The sequence below is a fragment of the Oncorhynchus mykiss genome, chromosome 5, assembly GCF_013265735.2.
Source record: "Oncorhynchus mykiss isolate Arlee chromosome 5, USDA_OmykA_1.1, whole genome shotgun sequence".
Lineage (NCBI taxonomy): Eukaryota > Metazoa > Chordata > Actinopteri > Salmoniformes > Salmonidae > Oncorhynchus > Oncorhynchus mykiss.
The window spans coordinates 100614131-100639907 of NC_048569.1; the positions used below are offsets into that span (position 1 = coordinate 100614131).

General features: G+C 43.3%; 1 protein-coding gene across 2 annotated transcripts in view; it reads right to left on the bottom strand.

The window, feature by feature from the left end:
- Nucleotides 1–25777, bottom strand: part of traf3ip2l (TRAF3 interacting protein 2-like) — a 68612-nt gene that overhangs the window by 16569 nt on the left and 26266 nt on the right. For both annotated transcript variants that reach the window (XM_036979033.1, XM_036979032.1), the window contains exons 4-7: nucleotides 17526–17562; nucleotides 17324–17409; nucleotides 9347–9444; nucleotides 6977–7045 (exon numbers count right to left, since the gene is read on the bottom strand). In XM_036979033.1, coding sequence (XP_036834928.1) covers nucleotides 6977–7045; nucleotides 9347–9444; nucleotides 17324–17409; nucleotides 17526–17562 — 290 coding nt within the window. The remainder of the gene's footprint in view (nucleotides 1–6976; nucleotides 7046–9346; nucleotides 9445–17323; nucleotides 17410–17525; nucleotides 17563–25777) is intronic.

The window sequence follows — 25777 nt, forward strand, 5'->3', positions numbered from 1 at the left end:
CCTGTCACTAACCTGTCTCACTGTCCCTTACACTGGCCTGTTAAAAACCTGTCTGTCTGTCTGTCCCTTACACTGGCATGTTACTAACCTGTCTGTCTGACTGTCTCTTACACTGGCCTGTTACTAACCTGTCTGTCTGTCTGCCTGTTACTAACCTGTCTGTCTGACTGTCCCTTACACTGGCATGTTACTACCCTGTCTGACTGTCCCTTAAACAGACCTGTTACTAACCTGTCTGACTGTCCCTTACACTGGACTGTTACTAACCTGTCTGTCTGACTGTCCCTTACTGGCCTGTTACTAACCTGTCTGACTGTGCCTAACTGTCCTGTTACTAACCTGTCTGTCTGACTGTCCCTTACTGGCCTGTTACTAACCTGTCTGTCTGTCCCTTACTGGCCTGTTACTAACCTGTCTGACTGTCCCTTACACTGGCCTGTTACTAACCTATCTGTCCCTTACACTGGCCTGTTAAAAACCTGTCTGTCTATCTGTCCTTTACACTGGCATGTTACTAACCTGTCTGTCTGACTGTCTCTTACACTGGCCTGTTAAAAACCTGCCTGTCTGTCTGCCTGTTACTAACCTGTCTGTCTGACTGTCCCTTACACTGGCCTGTTACTAACCTGTCTGTCTGTCCCTTACACTGGCCTGTCACTAACCTGTCTCACTGTCCCTTACACTGGCCTGTTAAAAACCTGTCTGTCTGTTGTCTGTCCCTTAAACTGGCATGTTACTAACCTGTCTGTCTGACTGTCTCTTACACTGGCCTGTTACTAACCTGTCTGTCTGTCTGCCTGTTACTAACCTGTCTGTCTAACTGTCCCTTACACTGGCATGTTACTAACCTGTCTGACTGTCCCTTAAACAGGCCTGTTACTAACCTGTCTGACTGTCCCTTACACTGGCCTGTTATTAACCTGTCTGTCTGTCTGTCCCTTACACTGGCCTGTTACTAACCTGTCTGTCTGACTGTCCCTTACTGGCCTGTTACTAACCTGTCTGACTGTCCCTTACCGGCCTGTTACTAACCTAGCTGACTGTCCCTTACTGGCCTGTTACTAATCTGTCTGTCTGTCCCTTACACTGGCCTGTTAAAAACCTGTCTGACTGTCTGTCCCTTACACTGGCCTGTTAAAAACCTGTCTGTCTGTCTGTCCCTTACACTGGCCTGTAACTAACCTGTCTGTCTGACTGTCCCTTACTGGCCTGTTACTAACCTGTCTGACTGTCCCTTACTGGCCTGTTACTAACCTAGCTGACTGTCCCTTACTGGCCTGTTACTAATCTGTCTGTCTGTCCCTTACACTGGCCTGTTACTAACCTGACTGTCTGACTGTCCCTGACACAGGCCTGTTACTAACCTGTCTGTCTGTCCCTTACACTGGCCTGTTACTAACCTGTCTGTCTGACTGTCCCTTACACTGGCCTGTTACTAACCTGTCTGACTGTCTGTCCCTTACACTGGCCTGTTACTAACCTGTCTGACTGTCTGTCCCTTACACTGGCCTGTTACTAACCTGTCTGTCTGTCAGACTGTCCCTTACACTGGCCTGTTACTAACCTGACTGTCTGACTGTCCCTTACTGAACTGTTACTAATCTGTCTGACTGTCCCTTACACTGGCCTGTTACTAACCTGTCTGACTGTCCCTTACACTGGCCTGTTACTAACCTGACTGTCTGACTGTCCCTTACTGGCCTGTTACTAACCTGTCTGACTGTCCCTTACACTGGCCTGCTACTAACCTGTCTGTCTGACTGTCTCTTACACTGGCCTGTGACTAACCTGTCTGACTGTCCCTTACACTGGCCTGTTACTAACCTGTCTGTCCCTTACACTGGCCTGTTACTAACCTGTCTGTCTGTCCCTTACACTGGCCTGTTACTAACCTGTCTCACTGTCCCTTACACTGGCCTGTTAAAAACCTGTCTGTCTGTCTGTCCCTTACACTGGCATGTTACTAACCTGTCTGTCTGACTGTCTCTTACACTGGCATGTTACTAACCTGTCTGACTGTCCCTTACACTGGCTTGTTACTAACCTGTCTGACTGACTGTCCCTTACTGGCCTGTTACTAACCTGTCTGACTGTCCCTTACCGGCCTGTTACTAACCTAGCTGACTGTCCCTTACTGGCCTGTTACTAATCTGTCTGTCTGTCCCTTACACTGGCCTGTTAAAAACCTGTCTGACTGTCTGTCCCTTACACTGGCCTGTTAAAAACCTGTCTGTCTGTCTGTCCCTTACACTGGCCTGTAACTAACCTGACTGTCTGACTGTCCCATACTGGCCTGTTACTAACCTGTCTGTCTGTCCCTTACACTGGCCTGTTACTAACCTGTCTCACTGTCCCTTACACTGGCATGTTAAAAACCTGTCTGTCTGTCTGTCTGTCCTTTACACTGGCATGTTACTAACCTGTCTGTCTGACTGTCTCTTACACTGGCCTGTTACTAACCTGTCTGTCTGTCTGCCTGTTACTAACCTGTCTGTCTGACTGTCCCTTACACTGGCCTGATACTAACCTGTCAGACTGTCCCTTACACTGGCCTGTTACTAACCTGTCTGACTGTCTGTCCCTTACACTGGCCTGTTACTAACCTGTCTGTCTGTCTGTCCCTTACACTGGCCTGTTACTAACCTGTCTGACTGTCCCTTACACTGGCCTGTTACTAACCTGTCTGACTGTGCCTTACTGGCCTGTTACTAACCTGTCTGTCTGACTGTCCCTTACTGGCCTGTTACTAACCTGTCTGTCTGTCCCTTACTGGCCTGTTACTAATCTGTCTGTCTGTCCCTTACACTGGCCTGTTAAAAACCTGTCTGACTGTCTGTCCCTTACACTGGCCTGTTAAAAACCTGTCTGTCTGTCTGTCTGTCCCTTACACTGGCCTGTTACTAACCTGACTGTCTGACTGTCCCTTACTGGCCTGTTACTAACCTGTCTGAATGTCCCTTACACTGGCCTGTTACTAACCTATCTGTCCCTTACACTGGCCTGTTACTAACCTGTCTGTCTGACTGTCTCTTACACTGGCCTGTTACTAACCTGTCTGACTGTCCCTTACACTGGCCTGTTACTAACCTGTCTGACTGTCCCTTACACAGGCCTGTTACTAACCTGTCTGTCTGTCCCTTACACTGGTCTGTTACTAACCAGTCTGTCTGTCCCTTACACTGGCCTGTTAATAACCTGTCTCACTGTCCCTTACACTGGCCTGTTAAACACCTGTCTGTCTGTCCCTTACACTGGCCTGTTACTAACCTGTCTGTCTGTCCCTTACACCGGCCTGTTACTAACCTGTCTGTCTGTCCCTTACACTGGCCTGTCACTAACCTGTCTCACTGTCCCTTACACTGGCCTGTTAAAAACCTGTCTGTCTGTCTGTCCCTTACACTGGCCTGTCACTAACCTGTCTCAATGTCCCTTACACTGGCCTGTTAAATTCCTATCTGTCTGTCTGTCCCTTACACTGGCCTGTTACTAACCTGTCTGTCTGTCTGCCTGTTACTAACCTGTCTGTCTGACTGTCCCTTACACTGGCCTGTTACTAACCTGTCTGTCTGTCCCTTACACTGGCCTGTCACTAACCTGTCTCACTGTCCCTTACACTGGCCTGTTAAAAACCTGTCTGTCTGTCTGTCCTTTACACTGGCCTGTCACTAACCTGTCTCACTGTCCCTTACACTGGCCTGTTAAAAACCTGTCTGTCTGTTGTCTGTCCCTTACACTGGCATGTTACTAACCTGTCTGTCTGACTGTCTCTTACACTGGCCTGTTACTAACCTGTCTGTCTGTCTGCCTGTTACTAACCTGTCTGTCTAACTGTCCCTTACACTGGCATGTTACTAACCTGTCTGACTGTCCCTTAAACAGGCCTGTTACTAACCTGTCTGACTGTCCCTTACACTGGCCTGTTACTAACCTGTCTGTCTGTCTGTCCCTTACACTGGCCTGTTACTAACCTGTCTGTCTGACTGTCCCTTACTGGCCTGTTACTAACCTGTCTGACTGTCCCTTACCGGCCTGTTACTAACCTAGCTGACTGTCCCTTACTGGCCTGTTACTAATCTGTCTGTCTGTCCCTTACACTGGCCTATTAAAAACCTGTCTGACTGTCTGTCCCTTACACTGGCCTGTTAAAAACCTGTCTGTCTGTCTGTCTGTCCCTTACACTGGCCTGTAACTAACCTGTCTGTCTGACTGTCCCTTACTGGCCTGTTACTAACCTGTCTGACTGTCCCTTACTGGCCTGTTACTAACCTAGCTGACTGTCCCTTACTGGCCTGTTACTAATCTGTCTGTCTGTCCCTTACACTGGCCTGTTACTAACCTGACTGTCTGACTGTCCCATACTGGCCTGTTACTAACCTGTCTGTCTGTCCCTTACACTGGCCTGTTACTAACCTGTCTCACTGTCCCTTACACTGGCCTGTTAAAAACCTGTCTGTCTGTCTGTCCTTTACACTGGCCTGTCACTAACCTGTCTCACTGTCCCTTACAATTGCCTGTTAAAAACCTGTCTGTCTGTTGTCTGTCCCTTACACTGGCATGTTACTAACCTGTCTGTCTGTCTGCCTGTTACTAACCTGTCTGTCTAACTGTCCCTTACACTGGCATGTTACTAACCTGTCTGACTGTCCCTTAAACAGGCCTGTTACTAACCTGTCTGTCTGTCTGTCTGTCCCTTACACTGGCCTGTTACTAACCTGACTGTCTGACTGTCCCTTACTGGCCTGTTACTAACCTGTCTGAATGTCCCTTACACTGGCCTGTTACTAACCTATCTGTCCCTTACACTGGCCTGTTACTAACCTGTCTGTCTGACTGTCTCTTACACTGGCCTGTTACTAACCTGTCTGACTGTCCCTTACACAGGCCTGTTACTAACCTGTCTGTCCCTTACACTGGTCTGTTACTAACCAGTCTGTCTGTCCCTTACACTGGCCTGTTAATAACCTGTCTCACTGTCCCTTACACTGGCCTGTTAAAAACCTGTCTGTCTGTCCCTTACACTGGCCTGTTACTAACCTGTCTGTCTGTCCCTTACACCGGCCTGTTACTAACCTGTCTGTCTGTCCCTTACACTGGCCTGTCACTAACCTGTCTCAATGTCCCTTACACTGGCCTGTTAAATTCCTATCTGTCTGTCTGTCCCTTACACTGGCATGTTACTAACCTGTCTGTCTGACTGTCTCTTACACTGGCCTGTTACTAACCTGTCTGTCTGTCTGCCTGTTACTAACCTGTCTGTCTGACTGTCCCTTACACTGGCATGTTACTAACCTGTCTGGCTGTCCCTTAAACAGGCCTGTTAGTAACCTGTCAGACTGTCCCTTACACTGGCCTGTTACTAACCTGTCTGTCTGTCTGTCCCTTACACTGGCCTGTTACTAACCTGTCTGTCTGACTGTCCCTTACTGGCCTGTTACTAATCTGTCTGACTGTCCTTTACACTGGCCTGTTACTAACCTAACTGTTTGACTGTCCCTTACTGACCTGTTACTAACCTGTCTGACTGTCCTTTACACTGGCCTGTTACTAACCTGACTGTCTGACTGTCCCTTACTGGCCTGTTACTAACCTGTCTGTCTGTCCCTTACACTGGCCTGTTAAAACCTGTCTGTCCCTTACACTGGCCTGTTACTAACGTGTCTGTCCCTTACACTGGCCTGTTACTAACCTGTCTGTCCCTTAAACTGGCCTGTTACTAACCTGTCTGTCTGTCTGCCTGTTACTAACCTGTCTGACTGTCCCTTACTGGCCTGTTACTAACCTGTCTGACTGTCCCTTACACTGGCCTGTTACTAACCTATCTGTCCCTTACACTGGCATGTTACTAACCTATCTGTCTGACTGTCTCTTACACTGGCCTGTTACTAACCTGTCTGACTATCCCTTACACTGGCCTGTTACTAACCTGTCTGTCCCTTACACTGGCCTGTTACTAACCTGTCTGTCTGTCCTTTACACTGGCCTGTTACTAACCTGTCTCACTGTCCCTTACACTGGCCTGTTAAAAACCTGTCTGTCTGTCTGTCCCTTACACTGGCATGTTACTAACCTGTCTGTCTGTCTGCCTGTTACTAACCTGTCTGTCTGACTGTCCCTTACACTGGCATGTTACTAACCTGTCTGACTGTCCCTTAAACAGGCCTGTTAGTAACCTGTCAGACTGTCCCTTACACTGGCCTGTTACTAACCTGTCTGTCTGACTGTCCCTTACTGGCCTGTTACTAACCTGTCTGACTGTGCCTTACTGGCCTGTTACTAACCTGTCTGTCTGACTGTCCCTTACTGGCCTGTTACTAACCTGTCTGTCTGTCCCTTACTGGCCTGTTACTAATCTGTCTGACTGTCCCTTACTGGCCTGTTACTAACCTGTCTGTCTCTTACACTTCCCTGTTACTAACCTGTCTGTCTGTCTATTACACTTCCCTGTTACTAACCTGTCTGTCTCTTACACTTCCCTGTTACTAACCTGTCTGTCTCTCTTACACTTCCCTGTTACTAACCTGTCTGTCTCTTATACTTCCCTGTTACTAACTTCACTATTGACATTCATGGATTTTGGTCATAGCATAAACATATCCCAAAACTAGGCAAGTCAGTAAATAACTCATTCTTATTTACAATGATGGCCTACCCCGGCCAAACCCTAACCCGGACGACACTGGGCCAATTGGGCGCCGCCCTATGGGACTCCCAATCACGGCCGGTTGTGATACAGCCTGGAATCAAACCAGGGTCTGTAGTGATGCTTCTAGCACTGAGATGCAGTGCCTTAGATCGCTGCGCCACTCAGGAGCCGTATGGGCCCAGGGCACCCTATTCCCAACATAGAGCACCCTATTCCCTAACCCTATTCCCTAACCCTATTCCCTAACCCTGAACAGGAATGTCGAGCCGAACTATCATTAAGTTGACAAGAAGAGCTGGTGAGCTGGAATGACAGGTGAGGGACGTCCTTTACCTCGCTGAGGTACCGCTCCATGAAGTCGATCTTACTGATGCTCCGGAACTGCTGCTCAAACATATCGATCTGAAACACCAGAATGTAGAGCAGACTAGTGGGGTGCAGTACTTCAGAGGAAATGGTTTGAATCACAGAGCTAACTAGGATTTTTTTTTAATCTGTCCATGTACCCTTGAGCAAGGCACTCAAACCTAATTGCTCCTTTAAGTGGCTTTGGATAAAAGCGTCTGCTGAATGACTAAAATGTAAATGTACTGCGTTAGCTAACTTTGACAAACACCCAAATTAACAGCCACATATAACTAGATTTTAAGGTTTATTAAGGAAGCTAAATGTGTATGTTGTTGTCGCCTTAATTTTGCTGGACCCCAGGAAGAGTAGCTGCTGCCAAGGCAGATCCATAATAAACACAAATTGTACCCTGTCATTAAGTTTCTCATTGATCTAGTTCTCTGGAACAGCCCCAAGTTAACTGTATGCTAAATACAGTGTTCAAGAATTCAAAAGCTCTCAAGGAAGGTGCAACTGGGTCGTTACATTTGATTTCAATCACTTTTTGAACGCACCCCTTCTGATTTGAACAAAGCTTTCTAAACATATTTGCCCATGGTAGAAGTGGTCATGAACATTTTGTGGTAGAAGTGGTCATGAACATTTTGTGGTAGAAGTGGTCATGAACATTTTGTGGTAGAAGTGGTCATAAATGAACATTTTGTGGTAGAAGTGGTCATGAACATTTTGTGGTAGAAGTGGTCATAAATGAACATTTTGTGGTAGAAGTGGTCATAAATGAACATTTTGTGGTAGAAGTGGTCATGAACATTTTGTGGTAGAAGTGGTCATGAACAATTTGTGGTAGAAGTGGTCATAAATGAACATTTTGTGGTAGAAGTGGTCATGAACATTTTGTGGTAGAAGTGGTCAATGAACATTTTGTGGTAGAAGTGGTCATGAACATTTTGTGGTAGAAGTGGTCATAAATGAACATTTTGTGGTAGAAGTGGTCATGAACATTTTGTGGTAGAAGTGGTCATGAACATTTTGTGGTAGAAGTGGTCATGAACATTTTGTGGTAGAAGTGGTCATAAATGAACATTTTGTGGTAGAAGTGGTCATGAACATTTTGTGGTAGAAGTGGTCATGAACATTTTGTGGTAGAAGTGGTCATAAATGAACATTTTGTGGTAGAAGTGGTCATGAACATTTTGTGGTAGAAGTGGTCATGAACATTTTGTGGTAGAAGTGGTCATGAACATTTTGTGGTAGAAGTGGTCATAAATGAACATTTTGTGGTAGAAGTGGTCATGAACATTTTGTGGTAGAAGTGGTCATGAACATTTTGTGGTAGAAGTGGTCATAAATGAACATTTTGTGGTAGAAGTGGTCATGAACATTTTGTGGTAGAAGTGGTCATAAATGAACATTTTGTGGTAGAAGTGGTCAGAAATGAACATTTTGTGGTAGAAGTGGTCAGAAATTAACAGGTGTTTTGCATACCCCACCCTACCATGAGGCATCCATGTCGTCATCACCGGAAATATACCGTTGAGTTTGATATAATTTAAAAGTTTACAAACAGGGTTGTCAAATTATTTTATGATTTAAAGTTAAAAAAAACTTTTTTTTCAGACTTCATTTTAGGAAAATCTTAGGTGTTTCTTGTGCAAAGATGTCATCAAGGCAAAGGCTACTTTGAAGAATCTCAAATATATTCCTAGATATTTTTTATTTATTTATAAAAAATAATAAAAAACTCCCCAATTTTGTGGTATCCAATTGGTAGTTACAGTCTTGTCCCATCGCTGCAACTCCTGTACGGACTCGGGAGAGGCAAAGGTCAAGAGCTGAAACCCAACCCAGCCAAGAATCACTGCTTCTTGACACAACGCCCGCTTAACCCGGAAGCCAGCCGCACCAATGTGTCGGAGGAAACACAGCCGGCTGCGGCAGAGCCTGGATTCGAACCAGGATCTCTAGTGGCACAGCTAGCACTGCATGCCTTAGACCACTGTGCAAGTCTGGAGGCTATTTTGATTTGTTTAACACTTTTTTGGTTACTACATGATTCCATAGCTGTTATTTCATAGTTTTGATGTCTTCACTATTATTCTACTATGAAAATAGTCTATGTAGAAAATAGTAAAAATAAAGAAAAACCCTAGAATGAGTAGGTGTGTCCAAACGTTTGACTAGTACTGTATCTATAAAAGGGGTTCGGTCAGTTATAATTCCTAAAAGTAAAAGGTCTTCATTGGTCTTCCACTGTCTCTACTAGGAGAATCCAGCCTTACGTGTGTCTGTGTGTGTACTTATGTGTGTGTGTGTGCTTACGTGTGTGTGTGTGTGTGTGTGTGCGTGTGCTCTTACGTGTGTATCGAAGCCATTGTGTCTCAGCAACGCCACAAAGTTGATGATCTGTTTGACGTGTTTATCGCTGTCGGCTTCGTACGTCACAAACACCCTTCCTACGGGGATGAAGGGTTTAAATAGAGGTTAGAGGTCACAATCACACTTCCTACGGGGATGAAGGGTTTAAATAGAGGTTAGAGGTCACAAACACCCTTCCTACGGGGATGAAGGGTTTAAATAGAGGTTAGAGGTCACAAACACTTCTCCTACGGGGATGAAGGGTTTAAATAGAGGTTAGAGGTCACAAACACTTATCCTACGGGGATGAAGGGTTTAAATAGAGGTTAGAGGTCACAAACACTTCTCCTACGGGGATGAAGGGTTTAAATAGAGGTTAGAGGTCACAAACACTTCTCCTACGGGGATGAAGGGTTTAAATAGAGGTTAGAGGTCACAAACACTTATCCTAGGGGGATGAAGGGTTTAAATAGAGGTTAGAGGTCACAAACACTTCTCCTACGGGGATGAAGGGTTTAAATAGAGGTTAGAGATCACAAACACTTCTCCTACGGGGATGAAGGGTTTAAATAGAGGTTAGAGGTCACAAGCACTTCTCCTACGGGGATGAAGGGTTTAAATATAGGTTAGAGGTCACAAACACCCTTCCTACGGGGATGAAGGGTTTAAATAGAGGTTAGAGGTCACAAACACCCTTCCTACGGGGATGAAGGGTTTAAATAGAGGTTAGAGGTCACAAACACCCTTACTACGGTGATGAAGGGTTTAAATAGAGGTTAGAGGTCACAAACACCCTCTCTACGGGGATGAAGGGTTTAAATAGAGGTTAGAGGTCACAAACACTTCTCCTACGGTGATGAAGGGTTTAAATAGAGGTTAGAGGTCACAAACACTTCTCCTACGGTGATGAAGGGTTTAAATAGAGGTTAGAGGTCACAAACACCCTTCCTACGGTGATGAAAGGTTTAAATAGAGGTTAGAGTTCACAAACACTTATCCTACGGGGATGAAGGGTTTAAATAGAGGTTAGAGGTCACAAACACTTCTCCTACGGGGATGAAGGGTTTAAATAGAGGTTAGAGGTCACAAACACTTCTCCTACGGGGATGAAGGGTTTAAATAGAGGTTAGAGGTCACAAACACTTCTCCTACAGGGATGAAGAGTTTAAATATAGGTTAGAGGTCATAAACACCCTTCCTACGGGGATGAATGGGTTTAAATAGAGGTTAGAGCTCACAAACACCCTTCCTACGGGGATGAAGGGTTTAAATAGAGGTTAGAGGTCACAAACACTTCTCCTACGGGGATGAAGGGTTTAAATAGAGGTTAGAGGTCACAAACACTTCTCCTACGGGGATGAAGGGTTTAAATAGAGGTTAGAGGTCACAAACACTTCTCCTACGGGGATGAAGGGTTTAAATAGAGGTTAGAGGTCACAAACACTTCTCCTACGGGGATGAAGGGTTTAAATAGAGGTTAGAGGTCACAAACACTTCTCCTACGGGGATGAAGGGTTTAAATAGAGGTTAGAGGTCACAAGCACTTATCCTACAGCGATGAATGGGTTTAAATAGAGGTTAGAGCTCACAAACACCCTTCCTACGGGGATGAAGGGTTTAAATAGAGGTTAGAGGTCACAAACACTTCTCCTACGGGGATGAAGGGTTTAAATAGAGGTTAGAGGTCACAAACACTTATCCTACGGGGATGAAGGGTTTAAATAGAGGTTAGAGGTCACAAACACTTCTCCTACGGGGATGAAGGGTTTAAATAGAGGTTAGAGGTCACAAACACTTCTCCTACGGGGATGAAGGGTTTAAATAGAGGTTAGAGGTCACAAACACTTATCCTAGGGGGATGAAGGGTTTAAATAGAGGTTAGAGGTCACAAACACTTCTCCTACGGGGATGAAGGGTTTAAATAGAGGTTAGAGATCACAAACACTTCTCCTACGGGGATGAAGGGTTTAAATAGAGGTTAGAGGTCACAAGCACTTCTCCTACGGGGATGAAGGGTTTAAATATAGGTTAGAGGTCACAAACACCCTTCCTACGGGGATGAAGGGTTTAAATAGAGGTTAGAGGTCACAAACACCCTTCCTACGGGGATGAAGGGTTTAAATAGAGGTTAGAGGTCACAAACACCCTTACTACGGTGATGAAGGGTTTAAATAGAGGTTAGAGGTCACAAACACCCTCTCTACGGGGATGAAGGGTTTAAATAGAGGTTAGAGGTCACAAACACTTCTCCTACGGTGATGAAGGGTTTAAATAGAGGTTAGAGGTCACAAACACTTCTCCTACGGTGATGAAGGGTTTAAATAGAGGTCAGAGGTCACAAACACCCTTCCTACGGTGATGAAAGGTTTAAATAGAGGTTAGAGTTCACAAACACTTATCCTACGGGGATGAAGGGTTTAAATAGAGGTTAGAGGTCACAAACACTTCTCCTACGGGGATGAAGGGTTTAAATAGAGGTTAGAGGTCACAAACACTTCTCCTACGGGGATGAAGGGTTTAAATAGAGGTTAGAGGTCACAAACACTTCTCCTACAGGGATGAAGAGTTTAAATATAGGTTAGAGGTCATAAACACCCTTCCTACGGGGATGAAGGGTTTAAATAGAGGTTAGAGGTCACAAACACTTTTCCTACGGGGATGAAGGGTTTAAATAGAGGTTAGAGGTCACAAACACCCTTCCTACGGGGATGAAGGGTTTAAATAGAGGTTAGAGGTCACAAACACCCTTCCTATGGGGATGAAGGGTTTAAATAGAGATTAGAGGTCACAAACACCCTTCCTACGGGGATGAAGGGTTTAAATAGAGGTTAGAGGTCACAAACACCCTTCCTACGGGGATGAAGGGTTTAAATAGAGGTTAGAGGTCACAAACACTTCTCCTACGGTGATGAAGGGTTTAAATAGAGGTTAGAGGTCACAAACACTTCTCCTACGGGGATGAAGGGTTTAAATAGAGGTTAGAGGTCACAAACACCCTTCCTACGGTGATGAAGGGTTTAAATAGAGGTTAGAGGTCACAAACACTTCTCCTACGGGGATGAAGGGTTTAAATAGAGGTTAGAGGTCACAAACACTTCTCCTACGGGGATCAAGGGTTTAAATAGAGGTTAGAGGTCACAAACACTTCTCCTACGGGGATGAAGGGTTTAAATAGAGGTTAGAGGTCATAAACACCCTTCCTACGGTGATGAAGGGTTTAAATAGAGGTTAGAGGTCACAAACACTTCTCCTACGGTGATGAAGGGTTTAAATAGAGGTTAGAGGTCACAAACACCATTCCTACTGGGATGAAGGGTTTAAATAGAGGTTAGAGGTCACAAACACTTCTCCTACGGTGATGAAGGGTTTAAATAGAGGTTAGAGGTCACAAACACTTCTCCTACGGTGATGAAGGGTTTAAATAGAGGTTAGAGGTCACAAACACTTCTCCTATGGGGATGAAGGGTTTAAATAGAGGTTAGAGGTCACAAACACCCTTCCTACGGGGATGAAGGGTTTAAATAGAGGTTAGAGGTCACAAACACCCTTACTACGGTGATGAAGGGTTTAAATAGAGGTTAGAGGTCACAAACACCCTCTCTACGGGGATGAAGGGTTTAAATAGAGGTTAGAGGTCACAAACACTTCTCCTACGGTGATGAAGGGATTAAATAGAGGTTAGAGGTCACAAACACTTCTCCTACGGTGATGAAGGGTTTAAATAGAGGTTAGAGGTCACAAACACCCTTCCTACGGTGATGAAGGGTTTAAATAGAGGTTAGAGTTCACAAACACTTATCCTACGGGGATGAAGGGTTTAAATAGAGGTTAGAGGTCACAAACACTTCTCCTACGGGGATGAAGGGTTTAAATAGAGGTTAGAGGTCACAAACACTTCTCCTACGGGGATGAAGGGTTTAAATAGAGGTTAGAGGTCACAAACACTTCTCCTACGGGGATGAAGGGTTTAAATAGAGGTTAGAGGTCACAAACACTTCTCCTACAGGGATGAAGAGTTTAAATATAGGTTAGAGGTCATAAACACCCTTCCTACGGGGATGAAGGGTTTAAATAGAGGTTAGAGGTCACAAACACTTTTCCTACGGGGATGAAGGGTTTAAATAGAGGTTAGAGGTCACAAACACCCTTCCTACGGGGATGAAGGGTTTAAATAGAGGTTAGAGGTCACAAACACCCTTCCTATGGGGATGAAGGGTTTAAATAGAGGTTAGAGGTCACAAACACCCTTCCTACGGGGATGAAGGGTTTAAATAGAGGTTAGAGGTCACAAACACCCTTCCTACGGGGATGAAGGGTTTAAATAGAGGTTAGAGGTCACAAACACTTCTCCTACGGTGATGAAGGGTTTAAATAGAGGTTAGAGGTCACAAACACTTCTCCTACGGTGATGAAGGGTTTAAATAGAGGTTAGAGGTCACAAACACCCTTCCTACGGTGATGAAGGGTTTAAATAGAGGTTAGAGGTCACAAACACTTCTCCTACGGGGATGAAGGGTTTAAATAGAGGTTAGAGGTCACAAACACTTCTCCTACGGGGATCAAGGGTTTAAATAGAGGTTAGAGGTCACAAACACTTCTCCTACGGGGATGAAGGGTTTAAATAGAGGTTAGAGGTCATAAACACCCTTCCTACGGTGATGAAGGGTTTAAATAGAGGTTAGAGGTCACAAAAACTTCTCCTACGGTGATGAAGGGTTTAAATAGAGGTTAGAGGTCACAAACACCCTTCCTACTGGGATGAAGGGTTTAAATAGAGGTTAGAGGTCACAAACACTTCTCCTACGGTGATGAAGGGTTTAAATAGAGGTTAGAGGTCACAAACACTTCTCCTACGGTGATGAAGGGTTTAAATAGAGGTTAGAGGTCACAAACACTTCTCCTACGGGGATGAAGGGTTTAAATAGAGGTTAGAGGTCACAAACACCCTTCCTACGGGGATGAAGGGTTTAAATAGAGGTTAGAGGTCACAAACACCCTTACTACGGTGATGAAGGGTTTAAATAGAGGTTAGAGGTCACAAACACCCTCTCTACGGGGATGAAGGGTTTAAATAGAGGTTAGAGGTCACAAACACTTCTCCTACGGTGATGAAGGGTTTAAATAGAGGTTAGAGGTCACAAACACTTCTCCTACGGTGATGAAGGGTTTAAATAGAGGTTAGAGGTCACAAACACCCTTCCTACGGTGATGAAGGGTTTAAATAGAGGTTAGAGGTCACAAACACTTCTCCTACGGGGATGAAGGGTTTAAATAGAGGTTAGAGGTCACAAACACTTCTCCTACGGGGATGAAGGGTTTAAATAGAGGTTAGAGGTCACAAACACTTCTCCTACGGGGATGAAGGGTTTAAATAGAGGTTAGAGGTCACAAACACTTCTCCTACAGGGATGAAGAGTTTAAATATAGGTTAGAGGTCATAAACACCCTTCCTACGGGGATGAAGGGTTTAAATAGAGGTTAGAGGTCACAAACACTTTTCCTACGGGGATGAAGGGTTTAAATAGAGGTTAGAGGTCACAAACACCCTTCCTACGGGGATGAAGGGTTTAAATAGAGGTTAGAGGTCACAAACACCCTTCCTATGGGGATGAAGGGTTTAAATAGAGGTTAGAGGTCACAAACACCCTTCCTACGGGGATGAAGGGTTTAAATAGAGGTTAGAGGTCACAAACACCCTTCCTACGGTGATGAAGGGTTTAAATAGAGGTTAGAGGTCACAAACACCCTCTCTACGGGGATGAAGGGTTTAAATAGAGGTTAGAGGTCACAAACACTTCTCCTACGGTGATGAAGGGTTTAAATAGAGGTTAGAGGTCACAAACACTTCTCCTACGGTGATGAAGGGTTTAAATAGAGGTTAGAGGTCACAAACACCCTTCCTACGGTGATGAAGGGTTTAAATAGAGGTTAGAGGTCACAAACACTTCTCCTACGGGGATGAAGGGTTTAAATAGAGGTTAGAGGTCACAAACACTTCTCCTACGGGGATCAAGGGTTTAAATAGAGGTTAGAGGTCACAAACACTTCTCCTACGGGGATGAAGGGTTTAAATAGAGGTTAGAGGTCATAAACACCCTTCCTACGGTGATGAAGGGTTTAAATAGAGGTTAGAGGTCACAAACACTTCTCCTACGGTGATGAAGGGTTTAAATAGAGGTTAGAGGTCATAAACACCCTTCCTACGGTGATGAAGGGTTTAAATAGAGGTTAGAGGTCACAAACACTTCTCCTACGGTGATGAAGGGTTTAAATAGAGGTTAGAGGTCACAAACACCCTTCCTACTGGGATGAAGGGTTTAAATAGAGGTTAGAGGTCACAAACACTTCTCCTACGGTGATGAAGGGTTTAAATAGAGGTTAGAGGTCACAAACACCCTTCCTACGGTGATGAAGGGTTTAAATAGAGGTTAGAGTTCACAAACACTTATCCTACGGGGATGAAGGGTTTAAATAGACCACTACCACTACACTACCACACTACTACTACCACACTACCACTACCACCACACTAATACACTACCACTACTACCACACTAATACACTACCACCACACTAATACACTACCACTACTACTACTACCGCACTACCACCACTACTACTACCGCATTACCACCACTACTACCACTACTACCACCACACTAATACACTACCACTACTACCACACTAATACATTAATACACTACCACTACTACCACACGACCACTACCACCAAACTACCACCACACTACCACACTACCACTACTACCACACTACCACCACTACTACCACACTACCACTACCACTACTATCACACTACTACCACCACCACTACACTAATACACAACCACTACTACCACACTAATACACAACCACTACCACACTAATACACAACCACTACCACACTACCACTACTACCACTTCTACTAATACACTACACTAACACACTACCACCACCCCTACTACACTACCCTTACTACACTACCACTACTACTACTACTACTACTACAACACCACAACTACTACTACTACAACCACTACTACACAATCACTACTACACTACACCAACACACTACTACTACACTAATACATTACCACCTCTACTACACCAACACTACCACACTACTACTACACTAACACACTACCACTACTACACTACCACTACTACCACTACTACCTCTACCTCTCCTACACTAATACACTACCACTACCACACTACCTCTACTACCTCTACTACACCACCACACTATCACTACTACACCACTACCACCATCACTACTGCACCAGCACACTGATTACCAACAATGACGAGACAGCCTACAGGGTGGAGGTGAGGGCCCTGGCAGTGTGGTGTCAGGAAAATAACCTCTCACTCAACGTCAACAAAACAAAGGAGCTGATCGTGGACTTCAGGAAACAGCAGAGGGAGCACCGCCCCTATCCACATCGACAGGACCACAGTGGAAAAGGTAGAAAGCTTCAAGTTTCTATGCGTACACATCACTGACCATGTGACCAATAAAATATCTAATATTTATATATATTTATATATTTACTTTTAGATGTGTGTATTGTTGTGAATAATTTTTAGATAAATACTACTACACTGCTAGGAACACAAGCATTTCGCTACAACCGTAATATCTGCTAAATATGTGTATGTGACCAATAAAATGTGATTTTACTATTGCCCTACACTACTTCTCTACTACACTACACTATACTACTTCTCTACTACTGCCCTACACTACTGCCCTACAAGACTTGTTAGAGGCTTATCACATTCCCCACATTCCCCATATCACCCCTAATTGGTGTGTAAAACACCACTGGGACACTATGGACGACTGTAATGTTGAAGTCATACTTACTTTGTTCCACAGAGAGGGGGCACTGCAGGGTGTAGGATGGGGACTCATGTACTTTGTTCCACAGTGAGGGGGGCACTGCAGGGTGTAGGATGGGGACTCATGTACTTACTTTGTTCCACAGAGAGCGGGGCACTGCAGGGTTGTTCCACAGAGAGTGAGGCACTGCAGGGGTTAGGATGGGGACTCATGTGGCCACTAGAAAGAAGATCCAACATGAGTTACCATTTCAGAAACAAAGTACATCTCTTTGCAAAAAGGGATTTCTGAGACCGTTGCTCTTGGTAATGAAGATCATATGCTCGCAAGCTTACCTTTGCACGTCGCCTGCACCTGGCAGTCTGTAGTTATCTGAGAGAGAGAGAGAGAGAGAGACCTGATAAATCTGTCAATAAGTACTACACAGTTTCCAGAGGGGTGGATAAAGGCACTGGTAACACCCATTTTTAAAATGGGGTGAAGTTGACCAGGCATGTAACTACAGGCCGATTAGCATTTTCCCAGTTCTATCAAAAGTAATGGAGACAGCTTTAACAGAGCAACTAATGGCCTACTTGTACAATCAATTCCTGCATTCACAGCAATTCGGCTTTAGACGTAAACAATACATGTTTAATTTAACCTGGCAAGCCAGTTAAGAACAAATTCTTATTTACAATGACGGCCTACACCGGCCAAACCCAGACGACGCTGGGCCAATTGTGCACCGCCCTATGGGACTCCCAATCACAGCCAGATGTTATGCAGCCTGGATTCAAACCAGGGACTGCAGTGACGCCTCCTGCACTGAGATGCAGACTCTGCGCCACTCGGGAGACTCAACAGACAAAGAAAACAGTTTTCTGACAGATGGTTTTGAACGTTGGACAAAGGCAATGTGGTTGGAGCTATTTTTCTCAATTTAAGCAAAGCTTTTGACACCGCATCCTGGTCTCAACACTCCAGGTTCAAATTTCCTAAAAAAAGCACTTAGATGGTTTGAATCATATCTCAAGAACAGGGAACAAAGTGTAGTGATCAATAACACGTATACAGCTCAGAAAAACAGAATGGGTGTCCCACAAGGATCGGTTCTAGTTCCACTTCTTTTTAGTTCATACATAAATTATCTTCCTGAGGTAAGTGCAGGGGCTAGTGTTCAGCTGTATGCTGACCAAACTGTAGTTTATGCGGCAGGAAAAACATGCCTTGCCGTTACTGATGTGTTGACACAACATATGGTTTCAATTGTAGAATAGCTTAATAACTCATGCTTGACAGTGCATATCAAGAAGACCTCTGTGATTTGTTTTTCCTCCAGAAAATTGCTAATGTTATGATCAAAGAGGAGTGAATCAAGCAGACTCCTGATGTTAAATAGCTTGGAATCATTTTAGTGCCTGATGTTAAATGTGTGAAATGTTTGTTTTTTAAATTGTGAAATGCTTGATAATGTATGTGGTATCAACAGAGGTACATTTTCTGGGTGATTTAAATATTGACACGCTTTCATCAAGCTGTCCATTCAAGAAAAAGCTTAAAACTGTAACCAGTGCCTGCAACCTGGCTCAGGTTATCAGTCAACCTACCAGGGTAGATACAAACAGCACAGGAATGAAATCATCTATATGTATTGATCACATCTTTACTGATGCTGCAGAAATGTGCTTTAAAACAGTATCCAAATCCATCGGATGTAGTGATCGCAATATAGTAGCCATATCTAGGAAAACCAAAGTTCCAAAGGCTGGGCCTAATATAGTGTATAAGAGGTCATACAATAAGTTTGTAGTGATTCCTATGTTGTTGATATATAGAATATTTGTTGGTCCGTGGTGTGTAATGAGGAGCAAATAGACTTTGCACTTGACATAAGCACACACCCATTACGAAAATGACTAAAAACTGTTAAATCCCAGTGGATTTGAAAAATGGTTTGGTTGAGAGGGATGAGGCAGAAGGAATGGAAAATAAGTCTGGCTGCACAACTGATTGGCAAACGTCCTGCAAATTGAGAAATCATGTGACGATACTGAATAAAAAGAAGAAACTACACTATGAAACAAAGATAAATTACAAAGAATGATTGCAAACTCAGCTCCATCAAAACAGACTGATATTGCCAACTACTTTAATGATTTTTTAAATTGGTAAATTTAAATTTAATTTACCAATTTAAAAAATCATTAAAGTAGTTGGCAATATCAGTCTGTTTTGATGGAGCTGAGTTTGCAATCATTCTTTGTAATTTATCTTTGGCATAGGCATGACATAGGCATCTTTTATCTATAGGCATGACATTCCAGCAACAAACGCTGGCCAAATTATGAAAGACAAGAACTGTAATTTTGAAATCCGTAAAGTGAGATTTTTTTTATTGTTGTCTATCAACACCAGGGTCTGACAACATGGATGGAAAGTTACTGAGGATAATAGCGTAAGATATTGCCACTCCTATTTGCCAGATCTTCAATTTAAGCCTACTAGAAAGTGTGAGCCCTCAGGCCTGGAGGGTTCAAAAGTCATTGCGCTACCCAAGAATAGTAAAGCCCCCTTTACTGGCTCAAATAAGCCTGTTACCAACCCTTAGTAAAGTTTTTGAAAAAAATGTGTTCGACAAGATACAATGCTATTTTATAGTGAACAAATTGACAGACTTTCAGGGAAGGACATTCAACAAGCATCGCACTTACACAAATTACTGATGATTGGCTGAGAGAAATTAAGGCATTTGTGAAAATTCTATAGCAATATAGAGGGAAAGCGGCTGTGCGTTTGGACAATTAATGCTGCAGTAAATAAAACCCAATAAAAACATCTGTCTTATCCAGGACCGGAGTCTACGCAGACCGGGGCGCTATAGCCAATCAGAGCTACAGTAGGCCTTCATTCAAACAAGCCATTTGCCAAACAGGCCTGCCATCATTCACTTTGAATTGGACTGTGTGTTTTCAGTCAGTAGGGCCTGCCATCATTCTGTCATGACGTTGCCCTCTTTGGGTACAGCGAGCACCCCTCCCTCTGCACCAGCCCTTTTCTATGCACCATCCCCCTACCTCCCTGTCTCCTACACCCAGGCTGCTGTGGTCATAGAGAGGTCGTACATTTCTGGAAGAGATTATCTCCTCATGGCCACAGTATAGAGAGAGAGTGAATTTTCATAGAGAACAAAGGAATTTCTTCCACCTCATGGAACTGGAGAACCGAACGACATTTATGTTCTGGAGAAGGTAAAAAAGATCGGTGTGGTTGGATGTGGTTAAACTCTTAGACTATCGATACCAACAGAATAAGAACAAGTCTTTGATATTAATTACTAGTCTGCAGCTAGGAATTCAGTATCATTGAACGCGAAGACTGACAACCGCCGAAACAGCTATTCTATAACTGTCACGTTCTGATCATCGTTCTTGTGTGTTTTCCTTGTTTTAGTGTTGGTCAGGACATGAGCTGGGTGGGCATTCTATGTTGTGTGTCTGGTTTGTCTATTTCTATGTTTGGCCTGATATGGTTCTCAATCAGAGGTAGGTGTTAGTCATTGTCTCTGATTGGGAGCCATATTTAGGTAGCCTGTTTTGTGTTGGGATTTGTGGGTGGTTGTTTCTGTGTCTGTTTCACCACACAGGACTGGTTCGGTTTTCACATGTATTGTTTTTTGTTTTGTATATTTGTAGTGGTTTTCCCGGTATTCGGCTTGATTAAAGATGTTTAACCCTAACCACGCTGCGTTTTGGTCCGCCTCTCTTTCACCAGAAGAAAACCGTTACAATAACGACATGAATGAATGTCACTCTGAACTATCCATTCTTACCACGACAGAGAGAGCGAGAGGACGGACAGACTCTCCAACAGAAACAAACTTTTCAATAGAGATCCCAATGACACACTGAGCGTAAATATATATAGCGTAAATATATATATTGATTGCAATTATTCCCGAATGAGTAAGCGTTAATGTGCAAAGGATTAACATTTCAATTGTTATAATTATCAACTGTATGTTGTCTTATCTCAGTCGACCCCCACTTCCCTTTTGTACAACAAGCCGCCATGCCGGTTTATCCCACTAGGGAAACTCCGTTATCATTTCCTTGTAACTATCTACTGTTTGTTTTATACATTTCTGTGACTTACTTAGTTTGTAAATAAATTAAGACAATTGATGCATGGATGACTCATAGTGAAGACTGGGTTCGCGCAGATAACCAACAATTTACGACGTTTGGAAATAGACTAACGTGAGGTAAAATAAAGAATAAGTCATTAATCAGAAGACTAATTGACCAGATATTAAAATATCTGAAATTATATTAGGAAAATTATAACTTTAATCTGAATATTTTCCTTGGTGCCCCGACTTCCTAGTTAATTACATTTGCCTGATTAGTAAATCACGAAATGCTAATTACAGAGAACCTTTGAAAACTATAAGTCTTCAGTTAATGATAGTAAAGACACGACAATTCACTTTGAACTGGACTGTGTTTACAGGAAGTAGCAACAGCGCAAATTTAGATCATTAGAACACATCCGCTAAAAGACACCATGCACCTGAATGGATTTCTGCTAATATGTAAACACAGGAGTCGTCTTACATTTGGGAACTTTACAGTCCTATTGATCAAACAACCATGAAAAGGTAGCCTCTCTCTCAGTTATACACATCAACAACCATGAAAAGGTAGCCTCTCTCTCAGTTATACACATCAACAACCATGAAAAGGTAGCCTCTCCCTCAGTTATACACATCAACAACCATGAAAAGGTAGCCTCTCTCTCAGTTATACACATCAACAACCATGAAAAGGTAGCCTCTCTCTCTGTTATACACATCAACAACCATGAAAAGGTAGCCTCTCTCTCAGTTATACACATCAACAACCATGAAAAGGTAGCCTCTCTCTCTGTTATACACATCAACAACCATGAAAAGGTAGCCTCTCTCTCTCAGTTATACACATCAACAACCATGAAAAGGTAGCTTCTCTCTCAGTTATACACATCAACAACCATGAAAAGGTAGCCTCTCTCTCTGTTATACACATCAACAACCATGAAAAGGTAGCTTCTCTCTCTGTTATACACATCAACAACCATGAAAAGGTAGCCTCTCTCTGTTATACACATCAACAACCATGAAAAGGTAGCTTCTCTCTCTGTTATACACATCAACAACCATGAAAAGGTAGCTTCTCTCTCTGTTATACACATCAACAACCATGAAAAGGTAGCCTCTCTCCTTCAGTTCTACACATCAACAAAAACAAGATCAACAGCTAATGCTAGCCAGATCAAGATGAGCCAAAATCTAACGAAGGAACATTTAGATAAACCCTCAACTTTTTCAGCTAGTTGGCCGTCAAAATTGCACTGATAAACAATGGGGAATTGTAAGAATGTCTGGATTCTGAATACTAAGGTGGCGTACTGAACACACTGGTGTAAATTGCCTCAAGATAAATACGTAATATAAGTTAGACTAAATATTAGTACTTCATATACTCGTGGGTAATAACATTCAATCTGGATATTAACACAAAACAAGTCATAAGGATAGAGAAATGTATCGACAAATATTATGAAAACAAGTAACACTCAAACATGACGGAGAGTAAACGTGGAGAATAAATCTCAAAGAACGCAACTCCTCGATTTAGGCTTTTCACCACTGGGACTGTTAAGTGTGGAAAGCTATCTGTTAAAGTCGATAAATGACAAACTGGGCATACTTGAATTAGTCAGTAAAGATATAAAGGAGTTGAAGGCGAGGCTTGAAATGAGTGACGAAAGAGCTGCGATAATGGAGACATTAACAAACAAGCTAAAAGGGACCCTTAATTTAATAGAAACGGATGTTAGTGAACTTAAGGAGAACATGTTTCTGAGAGGAGCCTTACTTGACATACCGACTAGATCTATAAGAGAGAATCTAGTACTTACGGGTATCCAAGAAAGAAGGAGAAGTTCCCGAAAAAGTAGTGAAGGAATTCTTTCTTACAACGCTTCAAATCCCACTCGAAGCTGTCGATAAGATCCAACTCAAACGTGTAAACCGTTTCGGACAGAAGTATGAGCGTCCAATCGTTGCCAAATCTGCTTCCTTTAAGGATAAAGTAATGTTTAAAAGCCTGGGTAAACTACTCACTGGTCCAGCCTCCCGAGTGGCGCAGTAGTAGTAGAGATCCTGGTTCAAGTCCAGGCTAATAATATTTTTTTAAAGACTCATTGGCATGAAAATAGGCATGAATGATCAGTTTCCGAGGGAGATTGCAGAACGGCGCAAAGTTCTGTATTCAATCTTCAAGGAGAATAGATTAAAAGGGAAGTGTGTAGCCCTCGTAGTCGATAGACTGGATATTGACAACCAATGTTCTAAATATTACAAAGTTTCCATAGAGGAGTCGAACACCCAATTCTAGCCATGGTAGGGATTGTAATAATGGAACACCCAATACTAGCCATGGTAGGGATTGTAATAATGGAACACCCAATACTAGCCATGGTAGGGATTGTAGTAATGGAACACCCAATACTAGCCATGGTAGGGATTGTAATAATGGAACACCCAATACTAGCCATGGTAGGGATTGTAATAATGGAACACCCAATTCTAGCCATGGTAGGGATTGTAATAATGGAACACCCAATACTAGCCATGGTAGGGATTGTAATAATGGAACACCCAATACTAGCCATGGTAGGGATTGTAATAATGGAACACCCAATACTAGCCATGGTAGGGATTGTAATAATGGAACACCCAATACTAGCCATGGTAGGGATTGTAATAATGGAACACCCAATACTAGCCATGGTAGGGATTGTAATAATGGAACACCCAATACTAGCCATGGTAGGGATTGTAATAATGGAACACCCAATACTAGCCATGGTAGGGATTGTAATAATGGAACACCCAATACTAGCCATGGTAGGGATTGTAATAATGGAACACCCAATACTAGCCATGGTAGGGATTGTAGTAATGGAACACCCAATACTAGCCATGGTAGGGATTGTAATAATGGAACACCCAATACTAGCCATGGTAGGGATTGTAATAATGGAACACCCAATACTAGCCATGGTAGGGATTGTAATAATGGAACACCCAATACTAGCCATGGTAGGGATTGTAGTAATGGAACACCCAATACTAGCCATGGTAGGGATTGTAATAATGGAACACCCAATACTAGCCATGGTAGGGATTGTAATAATGGAACACCCAATACTAGCCATGGTAGGGATGTAGTAATGGAACACCCAATACTAGCCATGGTAGGGATTGTAATAATGGAACACCCAATACTAGCCATGGTAGGGATTGTAATAATGGAACACCCAATACTAGCCATGGTAGGGATTGTAATAATGGAACACCCAATACTAGCCATGGTAGGGATTGTAATAATGGAACACCCAATACTAGCCATGGTAGGGATTGTAATAATGGAACACCCAATACTAGCCATGGTAGGGATTGTAGTAATGGAACACCCAATACTAGCCATGGTAGGGATTGTAATAATGGAACACCCAATACTAGCCATGGTAGGGATTGTAATAATGGAACACCCAATACTAGCCATGGTAGGGATTGTAATAATGGAACACCCAATACTAGCCATGGTAGGGATTGTAGTAATGGAACACCCAATACTAGCCATGGTAGGGATTGTAATAATGGAACACCCAATACTAGCCATGGTAGGGATTGTAATAATGGAACACCCAATACTAGCCATGGTAGGGATGTAGTAATGGAACACCCAATACTAGCCATGGTAGGGATTGTAATAATGGAACACCCAATACTAGCCATGGTAGGGATTGTAATAATGGAACACCCAATACTAGCCATGGTAGGGATTGTAATAATGGAACACCCAATACAAGCCATGGTAGGGATTGTAGTAATGGAACACCCAATACTAGCCATGGTAGGGATTGTAATAATGGAACACCCAATACTAGCCATGGTAGGGATTGTAATAATGGAACACCCAATACTAGCCATGGTAGGGATTGTAATAATGGAACACCCAATACTAGCCATGGTAGGGATTGTAATAATGGAACACCCAATACTAGCCATGGTAGGGATTGTAGTAATGGAACACCCAATACTAGCCATGGTAGGGATTGTAATAATGGAACACCCAATACTAGCCATGGTAGGGATTGTAATAATGGAACACCCAATACTAGCCATGGTAGGGATTGTAGTAATGGAACACCCAATACTAGCCATGGTAGGGATTGTAGTAATGGAACACCCAATACTAGCCATGGTAGGGATTGTAGTAATGGAACACCCAATACTAGCCATGGTAGGGATTGTAGTAATGGAACACCCAATACTAGCCATGGTAGGGATTGTAATAATGGAACACCCAATACTAGCCATGGTAGGGATTGTAGTAATGGAACGGGTGTTCCATTACTAGCCATGGTAGGGATTGTAATAATGGAACACCCAATTCTAGCCATGGTAGGGATTGTAATAATGGAACACCCAATACTAGCCATGGTAGGGATTGTAATAATGGAACACCCAATACTAGCCATGGTAGGGATTGTAATA